General features: G+C 36.0%; 1 protein-coding gene across 5 annotated transcripts in view; it reads right to left on the bottom strand.

The window, feature by feature from the left end:
- Cnc (NFE2 like bZIP transcription factor cap-n-collar) overlaps window positions 1-23,504 on the bottom strand; it is a 103,933-nt gene that overhangs the window by 76,074 nt on the left and 4,355 nt on the right. Inside the window, exon 1 of one of the 5 annotated variants that reach the window (XM_076895048.1) lies at window positions 17,800-17,871. The exons of 3 other annotated variants lie outside the window; for them this stretch is intronic. In XM_076895048.1, coding sequence (XP_076751163.1) covers window positions 17,800-17,856 — 57 coding nt within the window. In that variant the 5' untranslated portion in view covers window positions 17,857-17,871. Of the gene's footprint in view, window positions 1-13,526; window positions 13,554-17,799; window positions 17,872-23,504 lie in introns of those variants that run through there. One more of the 5 variants, XM_076895049.1, reaches the window with a different exon arrangement.

Genomic DNA, 23,504 nt, shown 5'->3' with positions numbered 1-23,504 from the left:
CCGTAAAACGCGAGGGTTCTATGATGAAAAAAGGAAAGAATACTGCGCGAGGAATAACGCTCGATACGATGAATGTAACACGAATCGAAGATTAATTATACTGAATAGCGGCTGGTAATAAGTAACTTTTACGAATCGGTCGATAATCTCGTTACAGCATAACGCCACCTTTGCCACCCTTTCGTCAGCCAGTTGTGCGTCGAATCTCCCAACAGAAGAGTGCATGCTTCCCGCAACCGATGAACCTGTCAGGATGCACCCAACCTAGCTTGGCTTCGGCCGATAAATAGGCCTAATGGTGGTTCTACCGTTAGGTTGACCAGTATTATCCTCGATTTTCACGCCACCCTTTCGTTTCGAACCGAGGACGCACCGGCAGGTTGCCTCGTTCGAACGTGAAATGCCTGCGGGTGTAACTTCCTATTGTCTTCCCTTGGGAAACCTTAAGTAACTTTTGAAAATAAGAGCCAAGCATCGTGGAGGAACATAACTCATCCGAAACAAGTGGAATTATTATGACTGGGTGTAGCTACAATTATAAGAAGTTCGAATGAGAATGAAATATGTTTCATATTTGACAGTTCCACGATCAATTTAATTCTACCAGATTCAGATCATCAAACTCTTGGAAATTTCTCAAATTTAGTTCTAAAACGTATACACGGATGCTACTTATATTTACAAAGCTAAACAGTAACTTCCAATCGATTTAACTTCAGAGAAGCGAAGAAACGAATTAATTTCACGCGAAGATACCATTTTGCTAATAATCATAAAAATAAGATAACAAAAGTGATGCGTAACATAGAAATAAAAAAAAAGACAGTAGTGAGTGCACACACGCACAGAGTGCAATCTCTAATATACGTGTCTGTCATTGAACACCGAATTCTGTCGCGCGTATTCGAGCTAATAAATCTACAAAAGAGTATCACGGAATCGGCAGTCTTCGTCTGATCGGCGGAGCGGGTAAAGTGGCCAAGTGTAACCGAACGAAAGATCCGCGCGTGAGATCTTTCTGCACTGCTTGTAAAGTAATGACTACAGCATGAATAAAGGGAAGGAACCGTGGCGAACGACGTTCCGCGAATCCTGTTCGCTGTTCATAAATTACTTGGCGTTCGCGTCGAGTTGCAAGTGGCATTTCGACGTTCTGCGGGTAAACTGAGGTAGACGGTGACCGCTAATGGGTCCCACGGGTGACGCCTACTCGTTTCCTCGCTTCTTCCGGAAAAGGGCTCCTGCTGGAGACGTTTTTCTCACCGCTCACCGTCCGATTCGTCCATTCAATCGAACGATGAACGTTGCGGTAACCGATCCTCGTCCCGATTTCTGGAAACCTGCGAGCTGCTTGCAAAATTCGTAGGACTGGTGATGGGCGTTCGCATCGATAATATTGTGGGATTGCAAGGTTTTCGCGGAAACAAACGTAATTGTAGTCGAATGGGGATTGTTAGGTTATTTTTATTAAACGCACTACTTTATTGCTTTTTTTAAACTGCTCTCGCGCGTCACATATGTATCTTTATATCCATTCGCTCGACGAACATTCTCGATTCTTCTGTAGGGATTATCATTCAGTCTCAGTTGTTTTTTCAGACACTCGCATACAAGCAGACACGTATTCTTATGCTTACATTTTGGAATATTCTTGAACATTCAATATTTGAGAATATTTACAATTATATCTTACGTACCTAGTCGCGATAAAATCATTCGCAATATACTGCATCGTCGTTGCGTTTATTTAAGCAATTTCTTTTGTTTCGAGGAAAATATAGGTACAGAAATTGTTATTATTTATTTGTAGGTATATTAAAGAAATTTTTGAAAAAAAAGCTGTACAATTTAAGTCCAGAGAAATTATTTAAAGATAATCATTATGGTCAGGAAAAAGAAAGGGTTTTCATAAAAGTGCATCGAAATTCAGAAGATAGTTAATCGTCTGACATTTACATAGCTCAAAATGGTGCGCACAATATTCAGTAGAACGCCGTGCAATTTTACAAATTAATAAATTGACATTTCGCTCGTTACTTCCGAAACGATCCAACATTATTATCGCCTGCTTCGAACAACATTTTTAGCACGCGTCGTACCAGAGATAAAAACCGACATGGTTTATCGCGATCGTGTTTGACTCTCGATGTTATCAATTCGCGCGAAATCGAAGCACCCAAACAAGTGCGCGAATCGTAGAATCCGGGACGCACATTGTTCACAATGTAACAACGGCTAAGAAATCTAATCGATCGCTACAAGATACAAGTACACTTGCAAGTGTTCGAGGGACGTTTTATCGAAGAGCGTTCCGTTAGATGATTCAAAAGTAGAATTCTTCCACGAGATAAATAGAAAAAAAGAAGAGGAAAGAGGGAGAAAAAAGTAAGCAACTTTCTAAAGGCTGAGTGCGTCTTCGTTGGAGCGAGAGAGAGAAAGAGGAAGAGAGGAAGAGTGGGTAGATTCAAAAGCATAAAGCATTAATTTCCTGGTTTTAATTAATGCGTCGTGCACGCAGCCGTACAGTAATGGCGGACGAACGTTCGTGCCGGAGAGGGGATAAAGGAAGGGGTAGAGGGAGGCGCGGCTAAAAGGGGAATTTGATTAATGATCCTGCAGGATCTGGGACGTGAGGCGGGAGAGAGGAAAAGCGTATCCTGGGGGACGCCTGTCTTGCCACAGAGCACCGATCACTAACAGAACATACCTCCACTCTACGGAACACATTTTTCAGATTTTCTGAATACATCGCGCACCTAGTATTTTCCAAAAGTAGCTCCAATTATTCTCTTCGTTCTCTCCTGACGATTTATGACAATTAAATGATAATTAAAAATCTAAATAATAAAAATATAAAGCTACAGAACTTCTGATTTGAGATGAATCATACGTGAAAGTTCGAAAGGTTGAAGTTAAATGAAAATTCGCATTACTAAGAAAATTATTGAACAAATAAACTGTGTAATACAGGTTCAGAGGAATTGCTTGGACGAATTCATTCTGATGAAGAAGAAGAAGAAAAGGTTGGTCAAATAGAACAACTATTTGAGGGATATCTACTCAGTGTCTCGTTAAATATATAATGGTCTCTTCTAAACGGGGGAACAATTATAAAAAGAATTCAGGAAACATTTAGTGCCTCTATAAAAGAAAATAGTTAAAATGCAGTGAAACGAAGTGCGCTCAAGCAGCTATCACTTTTCTTCTTTTCAAAGCGCAGCAATGCGCAGCTGCTTTTTCTCAACACTTGTTAAGAGCGATTACAATTGTTGATTAATTCGAGAAGAACGAGAAAGGTGCTTGCAAGACAGAAATGATCCTCTCCGGTGTTCTTGTTACAAAATTCCATTCGATACATATTGAAACATTTGTAATTTCTGGTGTACTTAAAAGTACATGTGTCGTTCGAAAAATTGATAACATTTTCACGTACCATAGTAATTATCGGTTATAGCACTGAGTTCATTCTTATCGTCGAACGAGATAAGGGGCATTAAACTTTAATTAAGCGCTGAACTCTGCCGATAATTTACAACAAAGGTATACTGTGAATGCGTTGATTTTTCTGGGAAAGACCAAGTATCGCCGTGAAGCGTGTCCGTCAGATGCACGCATTTCAACAAATTCGAAGTCTCGAGCAACTACTTGAAAGAAACCAGCTTCCTTTCTAATAACTTCACATTTCTGACTTACATCACTCTAACTTGCAACAATAATTCGCAAAAGTAGACATTGCTTCGAACATCTTTCTCAAAAAGAGCACCGGCGAACCGAAAACAATCCCAAAGATAAGTCAGCACTCGAGACGCAACAATCGTACGACGCGGTAAATCATTAACGTCTTTCAAAGTTTCATTTGGCAACAAAAAAAAGGGGGGTTCTAAACATCCAAATGAGTTTGTACGGTCAATGAATCATTCCGCGAGAAAGAGAGGACGAGGAGGAGAAGAAAAAGTAAAAAGGGACGGAATGGCCGATCGAGGAAAGGATGTAGGAGATACGTCGGTAGGAAGATCGACCGCGGAGGGAGAGCCACGAAAAATAGTTTGGCTATCGACGCTGGCCTCAGCCAAACCAGCCCCTATCTCGTGTCCCATCGACGTATCGTCGATGTAATTCGTATAATGTATCCACGCGCGTATCCCTTCGACCGTAGAGAGAGAGAGGGAGAGGGAGAGAGGAAATCGAGGGAGGCGAAGCTCGCGGGGGATGGCGAGGATGACGCGTGTATGCACGTACGTACGAGTTCGCGTGGTGGTGTGTATCGAGGAGGCAAAGCGGTCAGGGGCGGTGCGTGCACAAAGGGAACGCCGACGGTCCCGTCACGAACGTTCACCCCGACAGGGGCGTATCTATCTCTTTCTCTTTTCTCAACCCTCGTGCCGTGCGCTGCCAAGCCCACGTATTATGTATTCCGCGTTTTTTATTCGTACGTCCAAGACGCGGGAAGGCGTCGTCGTAGATGAAACGAGAAGGGCGGCGATCGTTTCATGCATAGTCGGGAAGAGAGCCAGTTCGATGGACGTTATTCCTCCGTATAAATAGTTGAGACGTTCACCTGATATTGCTAATTATTTCTTTCAATGATAGCGAGCATTTTAATATATCTCGAATTAAATACATTTTAATTCGATGATGTTAAGAATAGTTTACAATTTTCCTTTCTTTTTTAGTCAAAAAAAGTTTTAAATTTAGTTTGGTGTTCCAGGGTAGGGAGCGAATAAATCCATCGGTTGACCGGAGAGAAAATGATAAATCTTGTTGCAACTATTAATATGAATAATAGCAGTGTTATCTGGTATTATCGCGGTCGTTTTTCAAGTAGCTTCATACTTGTCATACCATGTAATACCTATACTTAGAATCCGGTATGCATAGCAATTTATTTGTACGAGCACATTTGAATATAATTGCATGGTAATTATATGGGTACACATGCGGCGATTTACGAGTGCCGGTGAAATAATTTATCGAATTGATACAAGAGATGTAGATTCGTACGCGGACTCACAGACGCAATCTAAATATTTGACGTAGCTATCGGTAACATTTACGCACGTGATAAGTCATAATGTCAACAGGGAGGCGATTTTGCATGACACACTGGCGCCTCCATTTTATTGAAATCGAATAAATTAGAATCCCGCTCGTCCGGCTGATTCAAAGTCTTTTCAACTAGTATTCTAACTTATGATTATTTATGGTATTATATATTCAACGCTATAGATATTTCCTAATTGACATTCTCGTATGTAGATATTACGACTAAGGTTAACCGTAAAATGTTCACGTCTTTAAAAAACTATAAAACAACATTTTGGTCTATCTTTTTGTTATTCAAGATTAATTAAAAATTGTATTACGCATTCTGTTACATATACAGAGTGGCAATTTATATAACTCGCAACTTCGCGCAAAAATGTCCTGCATACAAAGCGAAGGGTAACGCAAGCCTTTCACCACTTATGCGATCCAATACGGTTTTAATTTTATTTGAAACTCGAAGTACGTGGAGTTTTTCCTAGCGAACCGTTCGCCGAACAACCGCATTTCCCTCGGCAATCCCGGGTGAACCTGAAGTTACCCGAAGCCCCTCGGTTCTTACGAACTGGATACAGGAGACGCGAACTCTTTCGACTCTTTTTGTGCATCATTATTGCCTCCTTCGGCATCGATTCCGGCCGTTTGTCGGCGGCCATTAATAATTAACGTCTCCCGCGAAACTTCGCCAAAGTGTCGCCGTTGATTAGATCGACGAGACCCGCGAGTCCAGCGGATTTTTTCTGGGACATCGCGTGATTGGTTCGAAGCTTATAATTACGCACGGAAGAGAACCGGTCTCGCGGCCAGCGATTTCACGATGGACGCCTTTGCTCCGTTATGGCCGCCATTAGTGCAAATAAAATGCTGCATTCTTGGACCAGACGAGCTAATCGCTCTTTAGAAATGTGTACATTCGAGAACGTTTTTGTACGCGATAATTGTTCCGACTGAATCATCCGATTCGTTCATCTCTAATGGCGCGAGTACTTTGTATTAGATTCGACAAAGTATTACAACCGTTGTGATACAACAACGAAATATTCAATTGTTTAATTGTAACAGAACGACATACATATAAAATAAATTACTTATATTTTATAGTACACGTCTTCCATAATACATAACTTGTACTAATCATACTTATCAACATGAGTAATCTGGTATAAGTAACGCAGCATGTACAACAACTTTATCGCTTGTAACCTTCTGTTATTTTTATTCCAGACAAGTTCGTTGAAATTGTTGCTTTCAAGTCTTAACTTATCGTAAGTGCTACTTAGATAAGGAGCTAAGCTCTAGTAACGTTTAGAACATCCACTAACTAATAGTAAATGGATAGCCTAAAGAAGTATTCGTACGTTTAAAAAATTTCCCGCGTATCTACATTATCTAACATCGATAATGTCTGTTCGGAAATGTAATAAATTTCTTACACTGCTGCTGTCGAGTGACGAAGCAGCGCGTTGTTAAACTATTGTCACAGGTATTCCAGTGGTATCCATCGTGTTGATTATATTTATCCGTCAACTCTGTGACGTTACGTGGAACCATTAAGTTTCGAAGTAAAAATCGGCGGCTGCGTATGCATACATACGCGGAGGATTAGCGGGTTAACGCGGGCAGGGGCGATCGTTGGCGCGCTGGTTGCCTATCTGTATGCGCGATCGTGGAAACCCGGTGAACATCCGCGAAACAGCAGAAACGAACAGATGTCGGCGGCGCTTTGATTCGTTCTGAGCCGCGCGCTTCTGTGAGAAATCAAACAACAGCGTGGCACGGTGCGCGTCCGCCGCGAAGAAACTGCAATTCACGACGTAATCTCTGGGGAACGGGCATCGATCACACGGGGATCTTGCTCGACGTCAAAATATTTCCAGGGACATCTCGTACACGCCGGTGGAACGGAATCGTTTGATCCATCGGAGGCTGACCGTTAAATTTTGAATCCATTTTCTTGCCGGCAGACATACGGAAAGGGGAATTGCACGAGACACGGTGTCCGTCCCCGTGGAACAGGGAACGTTGCGCTCCTGAAATTTTTCCAGCCTCCATCTTCTCGAATGGAATCGTTTAAATAGTAACCACGTTCGTGCACACGAATGCGCGGCATTGCTGGATTTCCGTACAGACATATTCTATACTGGAGAAAACAGGATTTATAGTCTTTTTCTGCGATATAATAAACATTTTTACGAATATCGCTCGAGGGCAAGAGAATGCAAGAACTTTCGCCGTAATTCACGAAAAATAAAAAATATTACACTGATATAACTTCTAAAAAGGAAAAAAAGGAAGAATGAAGATCGATTCCCGATCTCCATTGTACGTATCCATCGAGGCACGGTCGAAGGAGTTCGAAATTCCACAAGGACGCGAGGAGAGAATTCGAAACGTTCGAACGCGAAGAGGAGGCCTCGGAGGAGACGAGGGCGCGCGAGGCAGAGCGGAGAAAGCAAGATCGACGTGAATGGTCGCAACGGGACGATGGTCCTTTCTTATCGTAGAATAAGTTAGAAGGCGTAGCGAAGGAGGGCCAAGAAGAGCCGGTTGACAAATGAAGAAGACGGCGTCCCTTTGAATCCGCCGAGCTATAAAGGAGTGTAAACGCATCCGGCACGAATCACGGCCGGGCGTACGTGGAACACCGTCGAACACGTCTGCCCGGTTTCGGTCGGTGTTCGATTAAAAAAATGTTAACGAGCCGGATGCGGTTGACGGCAGGAAGGTTAAGGCAAGAGACGCGAATCGACCTATGCGAGAGTTCGATAGGTCGGCAACGCGCGAACGAATCGGACGGACGGAAAGAGACACCGACGTGCCGATAATATCTCCGATATAACGCCTGCATTATGCCACGCGGACGCGCCGCGATTTATTGTGCCGCTGTCTTTATCCCCGTCACCATAATTACTGACTAATCATGGATCCTTTGCTTGTTAATGAGCCTGAAGTCGGCTGCTGCTCTACGAGCCACCCCGTACGAAGGGGGGTGCCAATGAGATGGCCGCTCGAGTTTTCGGTGCCGTTGTATTGTTTCGTCTTTTAATGCTGCGACGTTTAAGCGTGTTTAATGAATCGGTCAGTCAAAGAGGAAGACAAAGAGCAAAGATCGACATGAATTTTTTAATGATTGCTTCCTTCCTTAAATATCAAGCGACGAGATTGTAATTTATCTGATCGATGCAACTGCAGTTATTGCAGCAGTGGAAATGATTAGAACCAACGTGGAATATTCTATTATTTTGTCCACAGAAGTATGTTATCATTAAGAACTACTTCTAGTTGCTCATTGGTAACGCAAAAACTTGACCGAAGGAATTATCTTCGTTTTCTTGAAAAGTAGTAGAGTCGAGGTTTTAAAGTGACACGGGTACGCTCCTGACTTTCTCTCTTATGCTTTCTTACGGGCTTCTCCCTCCGAAGTATTCCAATATCATTAGTCATTGCCGCAACATTACTTCTCGAGAAGGGACGCGAAACTATTCTACCTACTTTGTTCGCGATAGAGGGTGGCAAAGGTGTTTATGGTAATCTTACAAAAATTCTTCGTGAACCGCCAAAGGTGGTCCATCATAACCATCATTTTTCACAATAGATTGCTACAAAACCTATAACTACGTCCTGGGGTGAAACATTAATTGTCGGATGATCTGCTGTACAAATAACCGATTCCTAATCGACCTTGATTAATCCGTGAAGAAGGTTCGAAGCGGCAAGTACTGCGATCATCGTTCTTCAGATTGTTAACAATTTTTTACAACGATACATATGTTTGATAAACATTGCTATCAGATATGTATACTGATTCACATATTACTATACGTGTATTATTTTTAAATATATTTAATTATATTTGATGGAAAATATATAATGTATAGTATATATGTATAGTAAATATGTGACAAATATAGATGTTTATATAGCATGATACAAGTTATTATTTAAATATCCTAGTAGCATTTTAAGTTGCACAGGTAGCAACATTCTGATACCTAATTATATAGATTTTTCAAGTGTAAACGGAAACAAGATTATTACTATTAAGATATTATATCTTGGGCGAGCATGGATCGTGTATGCGTTAGGGTAACATAAAACACAGGTCTGAATCGTTCCGCAGAACACGCTCTGACACATTGACAACAACCTGATGCGAGACCACCTTTACTACACCGAGGCGTTTATCTTACCTGTTATCTTAAAGCTACCATAATTTGTCAAACTGAAACCGTCGCAACCAAGGAATGATCCTGTTTGCTTGTCTAGTTTCCGATCTAAGTTGCTTGTATATTCTTTGTAAAGGCACATTAGAAAATGATTTATTGCGTTTAATCGATTTTTTTATCTCCATATAACTTCAAATGTTCTATTATTGTATGCAAGACTAATTTAAAAGAGTATGCTCGTTAAATAGTACACGTGGATATATACGTATATGTACATTTTTATATTTAAATGTAATATAGGAATCTGCAATATCTAAAGTGCTCCCATCGCCACCTACTGGAGCCACGATAATACTGGATGGCAATCCAAAGAATTCCCTGTAGTTCCATCGAACGGTAAGTTTATTCGTTTTAACTTATTTCGATAAGATCGATCTTCCTTAAAAACATATCGACAGCTCGTAATACATTTAAATACATGAAACGTGCAAAAAATGAATTATAACTTCTATAATAAGTGCTTCTCAAATTATTAAACATTATAATCGTTAAAAATGATTAAAAATCCTGTCACACTAGGCACGAAAAGATGTTTAATAAATGTTTAATAAAAATAACTATTTATCTCGTAATATATAAATTTCAAAAAAGGAAACACAACGCAACAAGTATAACACATCCCATCAGCTAAAAAGTGATATATTTACATAAACTTATTATAATTTAATGAAGACTCAGAAGCTTAATAACTTAATTAATAAAAACATACATATAAAATCTACAGGTAGTGTTCAACGAATCGAATGTATTATTTCCTAATCATTGAAAAGATTAAATTTAAGTTTAAGCAACAGATATTCTAATTATATCAAGATTCACTTATTTGAACAGTCATGTGTTGTTTACAACTTGTCTGTACAGAGAAACATGAATCTAAAGAAAATAATAAATTCCTATAAAATTTAAGTAACTCCGTATAAAATGCGTAGAAAATAAAAAGATTAAATTGATTGTACAACAAAATTAGAAAAGCAAAAATTATCACGGAAAGCCTTTAATCTCACCTAATGTATCGATCTGTAAGTTTATCGCTTATTGATTATCGCAATTAGAGGTCCCCATTTTACGTGCGCTTGAATACACACGTGTATCTGCACGTTTAACAAATAAATCCGTTATTTTCAGTATAAGAATACCGTGCACTTTCATTGCAGGCACACGTGTATATTTATGCGATAGGTAAATGTTAATTATCGGCCTGGCTACTCTCAAAAAGAAAAGTATCTGTTTGGTTCGGAACCTCATTATATCATGCCAACCCGTAACAATTATACAGGCTACACAGCATTGTATGCGCGCATGCATATGCATGTAAGCAGATATGAATACAAATGTACATTAACTAGAATAATTTCTTTTTTCGTACTTGTACATTTAATTATCACTGTACACATATATTTAAATATATACGTACACATGTATTTACAGTCCGTGTATTAAGAGTATGGATTTTTAGTTATTTTACACGCGTTACACGAAGAAAAACTTCTGACTGCGATATAACTTTCATATTTTGTACTTATCCATTGCTTTCCATCTTTTGTATCTTTCCACTCTTTATATCCACTCTTTGGTACCATAATGTGGAAGAGGCAGATTCAATCAATACACGAGATAAGTACCTTTGAACAAAACCAGCTCCAAGTTGCACCTAATGACTAATGGAGCTCGAATTCAAGAGAAATACGTATTTCAAACGATTCATGGAAAGAATATAATGTACAATGAGTGCCTTTCCTTAATTTCAAGCGAAAATATATTAAGATGTTGATGTTTAAAAAAGCTGAGGATAAAACTATTACTTATTTCATAAGTTAAGAAAAATACAAATTCCAACTCGTTTGTTTCGTTTTCTAAAGATTTCTTCATAGTTCATTATGTTCTGACCAGGCTCCTTCGAACAGTTTCTTTCGTAACTTCCTTAAGACATTAACAGTACATTAGAACAGCTATCTTATGATTACCCAGGTACGTTACATGATGATTATAGATTTACAGTTAAAGATACCTTTTGTAATTCACTCTAACCTAATGCTTTTCTACGTGATACGCGAAAAATCATAAATCAACCGTTTTATCCTTACTGTATTTCCTACATCTCAATTGTATAGGGTGTTTCAGACGATTTAGTACAAATCAACACAACATCGTTAGTCGTGATGCAAGCTGAATTTACTTAAGTAATATCTCATTTATGAAATATATCCAATAATACCTCGATATTAAAACTTTATTTCGAGTATATATATAAAGTATCGTTGAATTTATTCGATATATGAAACATCAATTCAGCAATCTCAGCTAGACATCGATATATTATAAAAACAATCTACTGTCGTAGTGTGTACCATAGTTTTATTATATGTTTTTTGAATATGACGTCTTAGTGTTATTTTTAGCTATAGAAGAAATAAAGTCAACGAGGAAGCCTGCAGGGCACGCTGCGTAACCACAATCTCATCAATTCGATGTTACTTAAGCCTGTTGAACTAATAGCGATAAAATTACGTACATCGCTCTAGCCACTACGCACTACTATATTTAATCAGTGAACAAAGTAAACAATAGGTAACTGTATAGTTCTTACACAATGTTGCCCAATAGGTGGTCTGTAAGATATTCTCTGCTCACAAGTTACCACGCTACAGTGTGTAACGTATTACATAGCATAGTGTACTATACACGACTTTTCTGTTATCTCAGTAAACAGACTGATAGCAGATATGTGAATCAGAATAACTACATTACCGTTTCCTTCTTTTTTCAGAGGAAACCGTATAAAAGTGCAGCATTTAGTATCGTTTCCCGATTAACAAGGCTAAACGCGACAATTTTTTCCGCACGAAACGCGGACGAACTCAAATTACTTTTAACGTGCTATAGAGAATGGCAGGAATTCTAACTTTTCAACTTTCACCAAGGACGAAGAGACCATTAAAAGAGCACGAGATATATGGCTACGGCTGTTATCGAAAAATAGTGTAACTGTTTTATCACAACGTTTATTCAGACACTTTTCTAAACAATTTCTATGATCCCTTCCAGCCGTACTCGAAATCGCCATCGTTATTATTTGTTGTTAAGAACAGTTCGGAAATTTCTATAAAGTCGAATGTATTTTCGTTGTGACAAAAGTTGATTTTTGATAAGGACATCACGTGTCGATTGCGCAACGTTGAATGCGAGGTTCTTTACTAAAATTGGATGCGAAAACGTGGTTGAAAAACCGGTTATGCCAGTATATATTTTGGTAACGAAACTATTCTATGCATTTAACGAGAAAAGACTAAATAATGTACAATTTGTTAGAATTATGGTGTCGTAAAAATGTTAATTTATGCGCGCGTGTTTGATTTACACCGTCATAATGATTATAATTACTAGTAACGTTATTTATGCCAAGGAAATACGCTATCGTGTTACGCTTTACATTTATCAATGGTACAGTAATATACGTAACGTTATAGATACATAAAAACGGACAAGAACTCTGAACTAGTATTTAAATGGAAGGACACGTAGAAAAGAAAAAAATGAAGAGTACGCGTTAAAATCCTTATTTACTGAAATAATTAATACAGAGGTACTAGTAGAGATGCTAGGAATAGAAACCCGAATGTAAATAATTCATAATGCAAATAAATTTAAATTTGAATCAATGTTTAGCGGGAATGCTTTCTACGAGCACCTCAACGGGGTTTCGCGACACATTCTAAAATTTATATATTATATTATATATTACATCTTTTATTTAAGACACGGATGTTTGGTTTTGGTTATAAGTTAGTCGAAACTAACTCGCCTCTGCTCTTAACCACGTTTGCCTAACGCATCTTCCTGAAGTGAGGTTATGTCATGCTGCGCGTAACATTTTACGCGCTTTCAAACGGTCCCGTACGCAACAAGTTTGATTTAGAAAACAGCGCAGCGTTGATATCGACTCGTTTAATACACAAACAATTCCGACAATTTTTTTTTAAATCCAAATGTAACGTCACGACATACATTTTCAGAGTAAAAACTTTCCTTCAAACAGATTTCATTGCAAAAGGAAAAAAAAGGAAACGAACACTTGACGCGTTTAAAAAGAATATATAACAATAGAATTTCGATAAGAATTGTCCTCTTCTTCGATAGGAATGTTTCATCATTCAACGATAGAAGAATATCCTTAAAAAGTGGTACATAACGAGCCAAGTAGACTCAAGAGTGGGAAAATGAAATACTCGAACAATTCTAGATGTTTCCTCGACTTACCATGCTCGACATTTTGACCAAGTAAAAATATTCCGTACGATTAGAAGGATGTATCTCGATTAATTGGTATCACTATAAAAACACTAACAACAAACGTCACCCGCCGCCGATATTTCGCACTCGTGGTTTCACCACTGCTGGACACGTAGTACGTCACCGTTATTTTAGGTGATGCTTCGTCGAAACGCACAGTTCTCGGTGGAACCACTCCACGGAATCACGCTCCGGAGAGAAATCGACGCGGTAACTGGACGTAAGCGCGTGGAAAATACTGCGAAATCGACGCAGCTTGGTTAAATTCACGTGCTCGAATTGTCAATACGTCGTCGCGATCAAGTAGCGACGTCGTCGGCGTTCCAATCAAGGAGAATGACTTTAATGACAACGGCCACGAACGAAGCCAACGATTACGACCGATTGGTCTCTGCGTGTGAAGAGATAACGACCAGTACCGGATAGGCATTCGAGTGCCTCCTACTCGCGCCAGAAACTGGGAGAATTTTGCCGCGAGCACGAACCATGTTGTTTCCATCGCAACTTGCGACTGTTGATTACGCTTTTCAGACCTTGATACCAGAGAGAGAAAGTACGATCGCAGAGAAATTATTCTTACCTATTATATACCGTTCTGTTTAATTGTAATCGAATCGTGTGCATTCAATGATATCGTTGATGGGAAATAAGCGATTATTCCGAGCCAATCATACGTAACCGGTACTAAATCGGGTATCCTGCTCGAGAAAAGGAAACTAATATTTGCATAATAGTGTGTATCTACAGACACAGAGATTCCTCGCGAAGCTTTGTATTTATCTGTATAAGCTAATGGCTGTGAAAACAGTCACGCAGTTGATGACAACTGCCTGTTTATAACACGTGTAACGATGTACATGTATTTTTTTTTTGTAGAAATATATGGTATTACAAGGAACCGTCGATTAAATTATTTATAAAACTGGAGAAGGAGGGTGGTAGTGATAAAAGTTGAGAATGTACGTGCGTGTACGAAAGTTATCGTCTACATGTGAAATTTTCTACACGCGGGTACACAGATCGAGGACATTTGCCCATTTGTACAACGTTAATATACAATTCAGTTTTCCCAGAATACGTATATTTCCTCGGGTAACTTCCATCTACCATTTTCCAGAAATATTCAATGTACACGTCACATTATGTAACTGATTGCTATTATATTGTCGTGTATCCATTGTTGACTGTAGACTTTAAAAAACTTTTTAAAGGACTTACTTCAAATCGAAGCTTTTCAAAGTACAACTGTTTGTTTGATATGACAAGCAAGAAACAAGTAAAGAAATTGATAGTGTGATATCAACTGGTAGAACATAAATATAAAATGTAATTATCACAAATGTTTTATTTAAGGTGCAAGATTGATTTTTGTCACAAAAAGTTATAATCAATGTAAGACATTAATCAAAATATTGGTAGTGCAAATAAATTTGGATTTTCTCAATTTACCTGATAATTAATCACGTCATTTTTAGTTTATTTATCGATAAAAATTATCTTTACACTGATTATTTACTTTACCAGTAAAAATAAAGTAGAGCATTTACATCAGGACTAGTTTTGTATAAAATGTCTATTAGCGTCCACTAACGCTGGTATTTATGTATCGCAAACTAGTATTTCAGAAGAAAAACTTGTCATTACTATAATTAGATGTGATTTTTTTTCAATAACAAGATGATATACTATTGTAAGATATGTATATGGAATAATATAGCAGTGCAAAACAGTCTGCAATTTGTGCGTCTTGAATACATTTGAAAAGAATATTAATTTTGTATCATTGAGAAATGAACGCTTATATGTTAATATTAAACAAGAATTCACTATGCTTCGGAATACATTGCATTTTATAAAAAATATGTTCAATATTTTACTATATTGATATATAAACTATTTGCGCCTAAAGTTTTCATGACATTTTTATAAACAACGAAAAATGCAATAAATAGAGTTAGAGATAATATAACTAATAAACGAGTTGTTAATTTTGTATATGATCTATAATCTTCATGTAATTACCTTTCATACATACGGTCACATCTAATTCTCGAAACCTAAACCAATAAAAGTGAACACAGTAACTGATAAAATCTAGCTGAGCTTAAAAAGACTTTCATTGAACAATTTTTTTTAAGTTATGACACATTTTACCCACAATCGATACAGAGTTGATTTAATCAATAAATGGTAAAAAAGATATCAATTGTATCAACAGATCAATTTATCTAATTTACCGATAAAGAAATGAACTGTCGACAAAGCAGAATTTTAACAATAAAACCGTGAACTTCCGGTTTGCCCTTACGATCAGGTGATTAAGTTTTATGATAAACGAAATATTAAATTAATATAGAATTAATTGAAGCTTGAGATAAATGTTCTCTAAAAATAACACAATATACTTCAACAATTTCTAACAATTAGAAAAGTTTAATAAAACTGTAAAAGAAATGAAGAACTTCAAATGAAAAAAAAAGAAAGAAAAGAGAAGCGAAATGTATGGAATTAAAATGCGCCAGTTTACGGCTATAAATGCGTGGGTATGATTTGTGAAGGTTACAAGAACATTGCACTCGCGGCAACGGACGTTGTAAAGCACAGAATGTAGTTATTTTTGCAAAGGTGTTGTGACTGGTTTCGATCTTGTTAACCTTGGCTGAAATTCTTTTTGAAACACTTCCACCAAACAATTTGAGAAATTGAAAAATAATCAGTTTCTATGCTTTTGGTCAGATTCCTTCCAGTTATTTGCGAAAACTGTTTCAACTTAAAAAAAGTGTAACAATTGAGATTACCGCGCTGCTGAGTGCCGAAATTAAGGTGAGGTAAACTTAATATAGCTGTTTGCCAATGTTACTTATTTCGTCCTCCTGATTCATGGGCAATCATATATAATACACCTACTTTTGCAATATCTCGTTGGAAATCGACGCGAAACTCACCACGTTCCTCAGATTTACGACGTAAAGTAATAATAAATAACAATTATGTTATAACAATTATATATACAGCAAAGTTAACCATATATAATTTTATCTACTGAAACGAAAGAACTAGAATTGTGTTCCATGGATACGATAAAAAAAACATATTTCCATCTGTCTACGAGGGAAACGTATTTTTCTTCTGTTTCATATACATACATGTACGTAACTTACCGCGAATGTAGGTACTAACAAGTCGATAGAACGTTTTCTTAGCCAATTTTATATTATTCACTTTTGTCGTAGCGGAGAACGTATTAAATATGGGATATTAATAACAATTACGTAACCGTTTATATGTATATATTACCAGAGGAAGTTGAATCGACAGTACGTACCTGAAACAGAAAAAAATTCCTTTTGCTGAATGTTGCAAGAAGTAGAATATAGATAGGATACACGGATAATGTATGTCTTAATTTTCACTTAAATTGCATACATGTATCATTAATTTTCTTCTTATGCATTTTAATAGCGTTTTAGTAGCGCTGATATTTTCAGATGTCGAACATTGTTTTTCTTTATTCTTAGCGCTACTTAACGTTTATTAGTAAATCGTCTAACATCATCGCAAACGTACTAAGATTTTCCTAGTTCAAGTTCTGAAGTGCAAATTCTCACGCTGTGTCCGCTATTTACTTTGGAAACAGATAAAATAATTTGCGTCGTGGCAAGCTGCCCGTTTTAAGATGTGTACCTACTTACTAATAATGTTTAATTTCATTTTTACAGATAAGCTGGGGAAGCAGATAAAAACAAAGCGGTAAAAAATGATAGCGTTCCACGAGTCGTACATCCAGACAGAAAAAGAACTGTAAACCGGATAAATGAATTAAGCACAAATATAATTATTTAGTATTTACTATTATATTACAAGTTCTTGCTAATATTAGTTGCTCATAAATATAAAATGAAACAGTGCATCGAAACAATCCATATAATTATATACGAATGTATTCACGTTATCTACACCGAACGTCAATTCCAACTACTTACGATTTCCATACTATTATTTATTTACTGATCAATGTAACAAGTAAACAGTGTTTAGAAAAAGAATTAACGTGTATGGCATAAAAGAGTATAATTAAAAGGTACACGTTTAAACGTAGCATCATGTGACAACGACGAAGACACTGTCCACAAAAGAGAGGCGGTTAGTCGATTTAAAATTCGTTTAGTACGAAAAATAAATAATAAAGAGAAAAACTAAAATAGAAAAAAATGTTTAATATACGATCGATCGAACGTACATCGTTGGGTACAAAAACAGAGATCATTCGCGGTTGTTTTCTCTTCTTCCGCGCCATCTTCTCTGTCACTTAACCGGAAGTGACTGTACTTTGACGAATTGCCACGTAGAATAACACGTCAATGCGAGCCGCAACGCGATTTTGTTGAAAACACGGATAACGCGTGGCGACACCAAAGTGGAAACACGAACTGTTGTCCAAGTACTAAGGAGAGGTAAACGCTTTTGTTCCTCAACCACAGCGGGTCACCAGGGTTAACGTTATCGTGCGTCCTCTATACTGAGTTATGAAAATTTATGGGTCACTATATACGTGAACGAGATCAATAAAACTTTACGATTGATACGATATCTAAGATTTCTCTCTTCGATTCAAGGAATCAATCACGCGTCTCAAATACCGTGATGACTGTAAAATCATTGCCTACTATATCGACCATGCAAAATTTTTTTTTTTCTATTTAATCACCTTGAAAGTTTAAACAAAATGTGCATCACAGCGTACACTCGTTGGTACAGGACTCTTTTCAATATTTATATATATTTATATATAGATACATAGATAGATACGACGATTTAACTTCTCCAAATCGGAAACAATTTTTCTTTATAGGAAGAATATAATACAATAATAAAGCAAGTAATTGGATTCAGAAAGTTTGTACCGTTTTTACACATTCATTAAGTTATTCACTCTTCTGAAACTGCCTCTGTATACACTAAAAATGCTTCTTATGACTTCAGAGACACTACATCTCTTTCAATTTTTTTTAACACGACTTAATAGAAACACTGCTTTCTATTGTCATAGCTGTTTATATCTTTTATAAAAGTCTGAAAACTGACAACTAATACACAGTGTAACGACTATTGTACAAACAATGTGACCCAGTGGTAAAAAATACGACAAAAGAAAATTGAAGAAATGTAAGGAACAAAAGTAAAGACGTCGATTAATGAGCTCAAGGCGTCAGCCTAATTTCAAAAAAGATTAATAGAGAATACTATATATACCTGAAACTGTATAACAATAAATTTAAAGCAACAGAAACGATATTTTGTATTGCACAACTAAAGTTTGTTGGTTAAACATTTATAAAGGTATGTTGCTTTCTATAAGAAACAATCCGTCGTGCGATTACCATCTTTTTAATTATGCATTCAACATGAGAACTGAATACACGTGTATCCGGCCAGTTCAATATATAATCAATGCGCAATATAAAACTGTATCAATGTTTTGCTATCGTACTTTCTCGTCGCCCCAAACAAATACATCTACATTAAACATTCCGCTGCCCCATATTTACGCCCGAGCATGCTACTGGCCCATATTTTGGAGTCGCAAGGAAATAAAATCGACGACACGGTGAAATGACGAAAGCTTGTTCTTCTCGCGGGCAAAGTCGTACCATCGCGCGTGAATCACATTAAATCATCTCAATACGCGAGCCATAAACGCATTCAATAGACACGTAAGCTAACCTTTGTACTCAAGTGCGACGAAAGATGTATAACGTATAATGGCAATTTCGCGATGCATGGATAATTAAACGGAACGAATCGCAGGAAAAAGTACTACGATACAAGAGAAAACGGTAAATGTGTTTAAATGAAAACAGCGCGAATGTTTTACCGTGAATTGCACATTTGCTTGTCCAATGTCGCATCTTTTATAAAAAATAGATATTAGATTGTTACAAATTTGCCGTGGAACTGATGCACATTTAAAAAGTGAATAAATTACCAGTGTTACCGAGCAAGCTAAATTTATACATTAGTAGACTTTCGTTTATAAGTCGCCGGATATTTAATACATTTACAATGAAAATGAGGCGACGTAATGATTGTAAAGCGAACTTTGAGTGTTTGTATTGAAACAGGAAGTGTATTATACGATACTGTGTTTTTAAACTGTTGTTGGAAACATCTATTATCTAATGGACATTCTATCTTTCAAATTGAGATTCAGAGATTGAAACGAATAAAATGTATGCATGGTTCGCTCATAATCTGTTCTATTTTTTAAAATAAATAACTGTTTTGATTAGAACATTTAGATATACAGAGTGTTTGCGAAATCGTACCACGAGCGTTAAGAAATTTCGCGCGTGCATTATTGTTCGCGCAAAAGTGAATCGGAAATATAGAAGGCCTCGTATGAGGTACCTCCATTTGTCTAAAGATCGGATTCAAATATTCTAATTTTAGCTGTGCCAATGCGCGCACAGTTCACTATATACTAGCAATTTCTTAAACAAATAGTCTTCTGTAGATCGATATTGTCTTCAATCGAGAGATAATGTTATATCACACGCTCTAAAATGATAAAAAATCTAAGAACATTATCATTGGCTCAAGGTTCTTTGTTGCTCTGTATAAAAATCACTCTAACACGTTTCCAGTCAGAACAGTTCCAAGCTAATAAAACATTATTCAAATGGTATAATTATAATTCATCACGTTAAATTGCAACATCGTTTACAGAAATTAATAGAAGGATGTACTGGTGAACGGTTATAAGTCAAGATCGCACAATTTCGCTTTAAGAATTGCTTTCTTTTTACTTCTTTTCTACTTATTTGTAACTGTCACGTCTAAAACAACACCCTGGTCATGGCCAATCGAAGGTTATAGATGAATGAATGACGCAAAGTTAATACAGATTTGCGAAACTCGAGTCTGTGAAATACATGCTACAACTACAACTACTTGGGAATTATCTGATTTCTCGTTTGCTCCACGTGTATGCATGTAGTAAAGCGGGCACGCGTGAACTGATCGAGATGCAACGCAATACGAGAAACGTAAGTGGATGTGGCAAGATGCCAATTATAAATGTATTATCAACATTTTTTCTACTTAATTAACATTTAAAATTTACAAGCCAGTGGTGTATATAAGAGTAAAAGAAATCTTTGCAAGTGGTATAATGCAATAACACGACTACAAACTGTTTTCTTAATCTTTTTATATTGTTTTTGGAGTTAATATTGAGTTAATCATTAAGGATGAATTATTTTTTGTCTTTTCCTACAATTACGTATCTTGATCACTTTTAGAAGGTTACAATATTTGGTACTAAAAGTTAATAAGACCTACTAGTTTCTGCACAAAGTAGAAAAAACTGCGTTTACTTTAAATGATGTGTTACAAACTGTTACAAAAGTAAAGTGTGTAATACAAAATAAATAAATAAAATATATATATATATATATATATATATATATATATATATATATATATATATATATATATATATATATATATATATGTAATCTCGGAAATAGTTATATACTAACTTTTATTCATTTTTATATTATTCTTGCAAAACATTTAGATAATAAATTTAATAAATCTTCGAAACCTATTAGTAATTATTGCACGAGACGCCTTCAAGTTATTCATAAGTGTCGTCTAAGATGGAAGAGACATCAGAGAGTACTTCAAACAAAAAATACACCAAATAATGCTCGATCCACTGCTTCTGTCGCTTATATAAATACGACTATATAATAATAGCTACGTAGAAAAAGGAACATAATACGTATATACTTATTATTAAATATAAATATTAACCAACTACCTAAAGGACATCTAGGAAATTGGCAGAATGCAATGCTTGTTTAAGTAAACACTGTTGCTGCGCAAGAAAGCTATTTAAACTATAAACATATTTCTTATACGCATGTAGAATATCTCTAAATTAACTTTGTTTAAACTACGCATTCAAAAACTCTGGCAGAAATACGATTGGCCAATTTAAATAAACGCAATATAAATACCGTAATATATTTATATACATATTTTATTGATACAAATATTAAATATATTTAGATTATTGAAAGAAAATGCTCGAAAGATCAAGTCTTACTATCATCGTTCCACTGTATCGATCAATAAATCGTTAATAGGTTTTTTTTTATACAAATACATTTGAGGAAGGAATCTTATTTCCGAAAAGTGAGGGGCACCGAGTTGACAAAAATTTTCCATTAATTTTCAGGCGAATTGAGGTCGCATCTGGCATTCCCGCCTCTTTTTTTTCACAAAGTCGACCAGAAACGCGCTTACACCCGTGTATTTCCATACAATTATTTTCGCGATCGAGGCCGTTGTACGAGGATTCAGAAGAAATTTTGGTGATGCAGTGCCACGTGATAAAAAGGGGTCTGCGATCATCGACAAGACGCATATGCTTACGAGCAAGATATTTATAAATTCGTCATCAGAGATCGAATCTGTCGACTGAGAAAAAAAAGGGAAATTTGTCGCGATTGAGATCTACTTAGAATAATTATACCCTAACTTTCTATTTTAGCGTATCGTGCGAGCTGTTCAAGAAGCGAGTGTACCAATGCGAAAAAACATTTAAAGACACTAAGATACACTGGCTCGTTAATGACTGATCACGAGACAATTTAAACAAAGGATAGGTAATTCATTTATGGATTAAATCTAGTTGACACAATTGCCATCCAAACCATAGATCGCTCGCTCATCTATATTTCTCTAAACAACTAAAACATTGAAATTTAAAAGTTCTCAATTTAAATTATTTTAATAAAGCTGATTTTTAGCATACTTTGAATTGACTTTTTCTGTAATTTATGTATGTCTCTTTCTATACATTATATACGTGCCTAAAGTATATTCAGTTTGAATGACGCTTACTGCGAAATTAAATTCTAAATTCCTAAATTAAATTCTATATCCAAAGTATAGACACTATAAAATATTTTTAAGGTGTCCATTGCTTGAACAGCTAGTATGGTTAAAAAATAGAAACGCAATTAATTAACCTAGTTAACTGATATGGATGACCTGGATGATCAAGGATATTACTTAGAAATTGATACAAATGGTGTACGTAGAATTGATAAAAAGGTGTGGAATATATCCTCGCATAATTTATTGATTAATATCAAATATATCTTTTATAGATATTAGAATAAACTAAATTCAATGAAGCATTTTTAACTTGTTTATACGCAATATTCCTTTGAATTATGTAAAATGTTTTCTTTACATGTAAAATTAATTTCATAGAATTTGTTACTACAATTATGTAAAGACAAATTGTAAAGATTATTAGAATTAAAAGAAAAGAAACAAATGTGTTATTTTTAAATAAATAGCAAGAAAGACTTTCACTCATTGTACAACAAATATCAAAGTACAATAGTGACTATTTTCTTAAACTTCTTTATTTTTATCGAAAATTTGGAAACAATAAAAATTTTTCACAATACTCGAAAATGATAAATGTATTGCTCATCGTTAAATTAATTTGACTGAAAGAAATAAACATCAATTAAAGCAAAGAGATAGGAAAGAATGGAAACGTTTGTACTTTGTACCACTTTTATAAGCCATTAATGCGAATATGTAAATGGTATTGGGTATAAAAGCAGTGACGTTATTGATACGAAAAACTATGCGATCTATCTAGATTCTAATATATTATAATTAATTCAATAATTTTCCATTATATTTAGAACATACTATCATGTTATAAATTTGAAAAAAAAGTGATATTCTTTTTGTGAATGAAACAGACAAGCTAAAACATCTAATTAATATTTCCACTTTATATAAATATGGACACAATATGGACGTGTTTTTTGTGATATTTTAATTACTGTCAGTTACTATTTATTAAAAATGTTTTATAATGTATTATAATTAGAAAAGTAAAAAAAACCA

This window comes from Xylocopa sonorina, chromosome 5, assembly GCF_050948175.1.
Source record: "Xylocopa sonorina isolate GNS202 chromosome 5, iyXylSono1_principal, whole genome shotgun sequence".
NCBI classification, from domain to species: domain Eukaryota; kingdom Metazoa; phylum Arthropoda; class Insecta; order Hymenoptera; family Apidae; genus Xylocopa; species Xylocopa sonorina.
The sequence above is the reverse complement of the archived record's forward strand: the minus strand, read 5'-3'. Positions and strand labels throughout refer to the sequence as shown.